The sequence below is a fragment of the Lactuca virosa genome, chromosome 5, assembly GCF_052849685.1.
Source record: "Lactuca virosa cultivar CGN04683 chromosome 5, Lactuca_virosa_CGN04683_v6, whole genome shotgun sequence".
NCBI lineage: Eukaryota > Viridiplantae > Streptophyta > Magnoliopsida > Asterales > Asteraceae > Lactuca > Lactuca virosa.
Window position 1 is genome coordinate 89,580,538 of NC_136430.1, and position 7,981 is coordinate 89,588,518.

The 7,981-nt window shown below is 36.5% G+C and overlaps 1 protein-coding gene across 1 annotated transcript; it reads left to right on the top strand.

Moving 5' to 3' along the window:
* The first annotated feature begins 4,129 nt into the window (after positions 1 to 4,129).
* LOC145116791 (cytokinin dehydrogenase 5-like) lies at positions 4,130 to 7,716 on the top strand. The gene is made up of 5 exons (XM_079053108.1): positions 4,130 to 4,843; positions 5,011 to 5,138; positions 5,302 to 5,580; positions 6,442 to 6,704; positions 7,271 to 7,716. The coding sequence occupies exons 1-5, from the start codon at positions 4,264 to 4,266 to the stop codon at positions 7,602 to 7,604; spliced, it is 1,584 nt and encodes a 527-aa protein (XP_078909234.1). The 5' UTR covers positions 4,130 to 4,263; the 3' UTR covers positions 7,605 to 7,716.
* The last annotated feature ends 265 nt before the right edge of the window (positions 7,717 to 7,981 follow it).

The window sequence follows — 7,981 nt, forward strand, 5'->3', positions numbered from 1 at the left end:
GACATCAAGTTGTTCTAACTCAAAATCGTTAGAAGCAACCAACCCCAACAACACACGAATGGAAGTATGTTTGACAACTGGGGAATAAATGTCAGTGTAATCAATACCAGGAATCTGACTGTAGCCTTTAGCTACTAACCGAGGTTTGTATCTTGGTTTATCATTTGGGTTGACAGGTTCCTTGAGCTTGTAGACCCACTTGCATTTAACTGGTCTCTTCCCTTTCGGAATAGGAACTAAATTCCAAGTACTGTTTCGCTGCAAAGATTCCATTTCATTTTGCATAGCGAGCATCCAATCATTTGAGTCTTTAGATTTGATAGCCTCGTCATAATTTGCAGGTTCCGTTACAGACTCAATATTATCAGCAACAATAAAAGCATAGGCAACCAAATCAGATTCAGCATACCTCTTCGGAGGAATAATCTGTCTTCTCGGTCTATCTCTTGCAATGCTTGGAGTAGTAGCTTGTGGTTGTGAAGGTGTTGAATCTTCACAAACAACATGCTCATCCGACGAAGAAGAATCTTGATGCTGATTTGTACTCTGATTAGTGGTAGGTGAAGTAGGAAGCTTCACCTCCATTTGAGCATTCTCTTTATTTGCTTCGGATGATACATCTGATGCATCTGTTCTTTTAGAAGAGTCAGCAACTGGTTGAAATATAGCAGACTCATCAAAAGTAACATCTCTTGAGATGATAATTTTCTTCAAATCAAAGCTCCATAACTTGTAACCCTTTACACCTTGATTGTACCCAAGAAAAACGCATTTGATTGCTCTTGGTTCTAGCTTCCCATTGTCAACCCGTGCATATGCTGGACATCCGAATGGTTTTAAATCTGAATAATTTACAGGTTTACCGGACCATAATTCAAACGGAGTTTTCTTCTCGATTGCTCGTGACGGTGATCGGTTGATAACATAGCAAGCAGTCGAAGCAGCCTCCGCCCAAAAAGACTTTGGCAATTTGGAATTAGAAAGCATACACCGGACCTTCTCCATAATGGTGCGATTCATCCTTTCAGCTACACCATTTTGTTGAGGTGAATGGACTACTGTGCGATGTCGAGTAATGCCTTCCTTTTGACAATAGACATTAAACTCTTCTGAGCAAAACTCAAGTCCATTATCCGTACGAAGATACTTTAACACCAGACCTGATTGCTTTTCAACCTGAACTTTCCAATTTCTGAAGGTAGAGAAAACGTCTCCTTTATTTTTTAAGAAGAAAGACCACACCTTCCTGGAGAAATCATCAATAATAGTGAGCATATAAATAGCTCCACCTTTTGAAGGAACTCGAGCCGGTCCCCACAAATCCGAGTGAACATAATCAAGTGGTCCTTTCGTTGTATGGATACCACTTGCAAACCTCACTCGTTTTGCCTTGCCATATACACAGTCTTCATAGAAATCCAAATCAACAATCTTTTGTTGACCAAGTAAACCTCTTCGACTCAATTCTGACATGCCTTGAAAACTCATATGGCCGAGTCGAAGGTGCCAAAGACGGGACTGATCTGGATCAGAAAAAGACTTTGACACAACAGCAGCATCACTCGAAATTGTTTGCCCGTCAAGAAAGTAAAGATCTGAGGTTTTTCGTTCGGCTCTCAGTTTGTCGGAACCGTCTTTGAATACCCTGAGAACTCCACCTTTACCAGCAAACTCGTATCCCTTTTTGTCAAAGGAACTGAGAGATAACAAGTTTCTACTGAGGTCAGGAACATATCTAACATCCCCCATGGTTCGAATAACTCCGTCAAACATACGGATCCTGACTGAACCATGTCCAAGAACTGGACATGTAGTATTGTTACCCATCAACACATAGCCCTGGTTAACCTTTTCAAATGTGTAAAACCAACTTTTGTTGTGACACATATGAAAAGTACAACCAGAGTCGAGTATCCAATCACCAGTGGAATCCAGTTTATCTGAATAAACTGTCAAAAGTTCTCCAATACCTTCGACCTCAGCTACATCGGCTTCACCCGAAGTGCTAGCTTGTTTACCATTTGCTGCTGTCTTCTCTTTTTCTTTGTTCTTCAACTTGAAGCATTCTTCAAGCACATGTCCCTTCTTGTGACAATAGTTGCAAAACTTTCGTTTGCCTTTTGACTTGGATCTGGTTCTGTTGGAAGATTGAGAAGTTCTACTTCTCTCTGTTGTTCTTCCTCTGGCATTCAAACCTTCGGCTTTAGCATCACTTGAACCACCACCAGTAATATGCTTCATCTTCTCTTTTGAATCCAAAGCTGTATAGACTTCATCTAAAACTAGAGTGTCACGGTTATAGATAATAGTATCACGAAAATGGCTATAGGATTCTGGCAACGACGATAGTAAGAATAGAGCCAAGTCTTCATCTTCATACTGAACATCCATATTCTCTAAGTTATTTACTAACTCTTTAAATGTGGATATATGTTCAGTTAAAGAGCCTCCTTCAATCATCTTGAGATTGAACAACCGTTGCTTCAAATGCAACTTGTTTGGTAAGCTCTTGGTCATCAACAGTTGCTCCAACTTTAGCCATAAAGAAGCCGCTGACGTTTCTTTTAGAACATCTTGCAAAACATCGTTTGACAAGTGCAAACGAATCTGGGATAAAGCCTTCAGATCTTTCATCTCATTTTCTTCTTCGCTCCATGTATTGGGCATCTTATTGAAACCCAATAGCGCCTTGTGTAAATCCATCTGAATGAGAATGTCTCTCATCTTTACTTGCCACAACGGAAATCGTGTGTTACGATCCAGTAGTGGAATATCGTATTTTACCGAAGACATGATTAATTACTTGATAAAATGATCCCAATGTGTGGATCATTTATGTAATTTATTCTTCTAGCTACCAATAATAATGTAATTATTTCAACAAAATGATTTAAGAGAATGTATGTATTAAAATATATTTTTGACGAATTTACACCTTGATCGATGGCTTATTAATTACTTTTTTTTTTGTTACTTATTTGATACGTTTAAGACAAAATAATTCACGGTCTTGTAAATGTATTTATCAAAATCACCATCTTCTAGATGTGAGAATATAGACCGGTGAGAACGAGTAATTTTATATGAGGTGGGTTGAAAAGACCCAAATCACTATCTTTCTAATTAGTTTTAGACTTTTTATATAGATATTTATTATGTTAAATGTATTAAAACAACATTATATAGCGACTTGTAGAAAATGTGACCTAATGTTTTCACATTACACTTGGGGAAAGAGAAAAGAATTTGTTAGTGTATATGCTTGTAGTTGTCCTGAAGGGGAATGCTTGTAGGTAAAGATATCTAAATAAATCATATTAGATAGGTTAAAACGGATTGATTTCACTCTATCAATTCTTTTGATGTTTGCTACAATTTATATATACTTGGAAAAGAGCTCACAAATGCCCATGCTTTTGGCTTAAATTTGCTTACAAAATAAAATCATCAAAAAGAATTTAATATAATGTATTTTGACTTCGAATGAATTTTGTAAAATCATGTAATAATTTCTTTAAGAGATCAATAGTCACACATTGTAATATATGAAAATTTTACATCACAAAACTTTAGTGGGAGATATGTCTCTCTCGTACGTGTACCTTTATGAAGTTACTCTACATAACATACTTTGCAATTGTCGGTGAAATTTTTGTCCATTTTATTTTAAACCACGTAAAATAAATCATTTAAATCATTTTTTTTCCCTTACAGCTACATCTTGATAACGATAGTGTAATAATTTATATGATTTTTGCTTTCACTCTAGCTGGAAAAACAAAATAAATAATAACATTTGAATGTAGCTTAATATTGTTTGCATGTTTGATTGAACGAAATCATCACCATATTTGGGATTTATAAAACTTGAGGGACTGAAATGAAAATAAAAAATCTTATAGCGATCACCAATGCATATTTTGTTTTTAAAGAGCCGAAAATGTAGGTGAAGAAGCTATGGAGGACCATTTTGTAACTCATTCATTATACCATTGAAAAAAAATTTAACTCGTGTTCGCACGTGTCACATACACATTCGAACCCAATCGCACGTGTTTGTCCACCAAAGTTCCTTCTTTTTCGATTGTTCTATAAATTGCGAACCTGTATCTCATATCCTAGACATAATCCAATCCCCGCAGACACACACACAACACACTCTCACTGTGTGAAAAAAGAAAACTGAAATTCCAAAAAACTCCCTGGTTTTTCATTTTTTTTGTTCCATTCCACCGGTTTACTCCGCCGCAACTAACATAAATCATGGCCGGAAAACTACTTCTATTATTCGCCATATGCCGTCTCATCGTCATCGTCGGCTTAACTCTAAACCCCACCGTCACCGACCTCTTCCGCGTCGGAATCGACGGCAAATTAAGCGTCGACCCACACGACATCAAGGCGGCGTCCATGGACTTCGGTAAAACAACTCGTAACGAACCGACTGCAGTTCTCCATCCGGCAACCGCCGACGACGTCGCGAAGCTTGTTAAATTAGCTTACCAATCGCCTCAGGGATTCTCGGTGTCGGCAAGAGGCCACGGCCATTCCATAAACGGCCAGTCTCAGACGGCGAACGGCGTCATCGTTCAAATGAGTAGATCCGGGAGAAACCCCGCCGTGCCGGAAGTTTGTGAGAAGAAGATGTATGTAGACGTGTGGGGTGGGGAGCTTTGGATCGATGTGCTCAAGTCCACGCTAGAGTATGGACTCGCACCTAAATCGTGGACTGATTACTTATACCTTTCTGTTGGTGGTACACTCTCTAATGCAGGAATTAGTGGGCAAGCATTCAACCATGGCCCTCAGATTAGCAATGTCCATGAGATGGATGTCGTCACAGGTACATGTTACATATATCATATCATATATATAAATATATAATCCTTCATGCACATGCATTACTTACTTATACAGTACAACTGAGCATTGCATCACTCAAAATTTTGTCATGCATTTGTTTTTGTCCTTTTATAGTCATTTTTATTAAATTTTTACGACCAAATGCAGGAAAAGGCCAAGTATTGACGTGTTCGAATGATAAAAATCCCGATCTGTTCCATTCTGTATTGGGTGGATTGGGACAGTTCGGGATTATCACTAGGGCAAGAATCGCCTTAGAACCTTCACCTCAAAGGGTATGTATTTGTTAAATTCAAGATGTGAATATGTGATATTGAGTCAAGACATTATTTTCAAAGACTATGTTGACATATATATATTATTGCATGTGAAGATAGAAAGTAACATGTGGTCATATTCTATCTAAAATTTAATTTAACATAATGTTTGATTAAACAGGTGAGATGGATTCGGGTTCTTTATTCGAATTTTTCAGCATTTACACATGATCAAGAATATCTTATATCGTTACACAATCAACCACAATCTGAAAAGTTCGATTACATCGAGGGTTTTGTTATCGTTGATGAAGGGTTGATCAACAACTGGAGATCATCTTTTTTCTCCCCTAAAAACCCTGTAAAGATCTCATCTCTTGGAGCTGGTGGAAATGTCTTGTATTGTTTGGAAATCACCAAGAATTATTATGATTCCTCGAACCCAGAATCCATTGATCAGGTAAATCTTGATTTTTCTTTTTGGGTATTTAGATTTTATTCTCAAGATCATATTTTTAGTAGGTGGGTAGCATGTGAATAAATGCAAAAAGTACCAAAAGTTCATGTTAAAAGTGAAAAGCGAGTTCAATGTAACATGCAACCATATTGTAGAATCGGCAAATCAAAGAAAGTATATAAACGCAGGCTTTGGAATTGGATCTTTAAAGTTTACACTAAAAAATTAAATATTTAATAAAATCTTTAATTTTCCTTAACAACTATCTAGTTTGGATTTTTCGTTAACAAGGTATTATCATTCAACAGTCGGAGAAGAAAATAACGACTCATAGGTAATCAGTGATGACTCAAGTAGAAAACGACACACTCTATTAGTAGTTCTTAGTAGCTATCAAAAGATTAAGTTTAATAAAATATCTAAAAATATTTGGTTCAAGATTCGTTGCAAGTTGCAACGTAATTAACCTGGATTATGTGATTGGTGTTTAGCTATAGATACGTGATTAAGGGAATTAAAGAAAGAAATTAGCACAAAAAAAACATAGAAGATCTTGTGTGATCTATGGGCCTATTTGATACGATGATTGACGACAAACTTTAATATTATTTTAGTCAAGAATTACTTGTATGTCTAACGCCGTCCACCCACCAAATTATTAGCACCTAATAATTCAGTGTCTTGATTAATTATTAATTAATTCATTTTTTATCGTTTAATTAACTAAACAAGTAACAGAACTTATCCTCTGACACAAAAAAGTGTTTTGTAGCTAAGCTGTTCTTTTATGTACTTCCATTCTTTCTTTTTTACTTTCTTACTTTCTTATTTTATTTATTTATTTATTTTTAATTGGGTTTTCAGGAAGTGGAAGATTTGTTGAAGAAATTAAATTATATACCAGCTTCAGTTTTCACTACTGATCTTCCTTACGTTGATTTCCTGGACCGGGTCCACAAAGCCGAGTTGAAGCTCCGGTCCAAGGGTTTATGGGAGGTACCCCATCCATGGCTTAACCTGTTTGTACCCAAATCAAGAATCGCTGATTTCGATAAAGGAGTCTTCAAGGGCATTTTGGGAAATAAAACTAGTGGCCCCATCCTCATCTACCCCATGAACAAAAACAAGTAAGAATCTCAACTTGTAAAAAATATATATATATATATTTCTCATCATCATTTCATATCATATGATAACGAATTTATGGGTATCTTACATAACATAAAGTCATAAACCAACAACATGACCTCATGTCCTTTGAACTTTGACCATGACCATGCATGCATCTAGCTCATGCATGCATAATCATTGTACAACCCATCAATGCATGTGTTGCATCATGTTCTATGATGATCCATCATCATTATCATCTATCTATATTATATAAGATAATAAGATGATGTTAATCGAAACAAGAAAAAAGATCGAACGGGTACAATGGTCCAAGTGAGAAGATACTGATGTCAGAAAGAGATCTTCCATGTAGGACCCATTGATGAGATGGTAATCCATGTCCTGTTACATAATAGTACAACATAAATTGCCTTAAGTACAGGTTATGCCACCCTTTGTGGACCTTTTTAATACCTTCTATAATCCATCCTCCAACTGTCATCAAATTGTACTTTCATCATCAATACTTTTACATCTTGCATCAATCCTTGTACTCATGATTTTACATAAACAAATATAGGTGGGATGAGAAGTCATCGGTTGTGACACCCGACGAAGACGTGTTTTACTTGGTGGCATTGCTTCGATCTGCATTGGATAACGGGGAGGAGACATTGACATTAAAGCATTTGAGCGAAGAAAATCGTAAGATTTTGAAGTTTTGTAAGGAATCAAACATAAAAGTGAAGCAATATTTGCCTCATTACACAACACAAGAGGAGTGGGTGGAACATTATGGAGATAAATGGCAACATATTTATAGAAAAAAGATGGAGTTTGACCCTAGGCATATTCTTGCCACTGGTCAAAGGGTATTCGAGCCTAGGTTTGGTTCCGAGGTTAGGTCGTGGTGAGGGATGATTAGAGGAAAATGATAGTAGGATAATCGATGATAGTTACTGACCTCTTATGTACATAAGGCTCGATCTAATGTTATAATAGAGGAATTTAACCAGTTTTTTCGTCTTTGAAAGTATATAAGATGTTTATGTAGACCGTTCAAATGGTGCGGTTTATATTTTGTCTGAAATATATCAGATGTTTAGATTGATAGTTTTTTTGCTTTTGTAGAATTTCCACAACATTCTTCACTTCTTAAAGAAGCCCATGTACAAAGTAGGGTTAGTTTCATTATTTGAACAATGTTGGCCCAATGAGATTTTTTGTTATAAAATGCTCAACCCAATGGGCCATGTAAATCTGCATATGTCTTGATATCTCATTATAATCA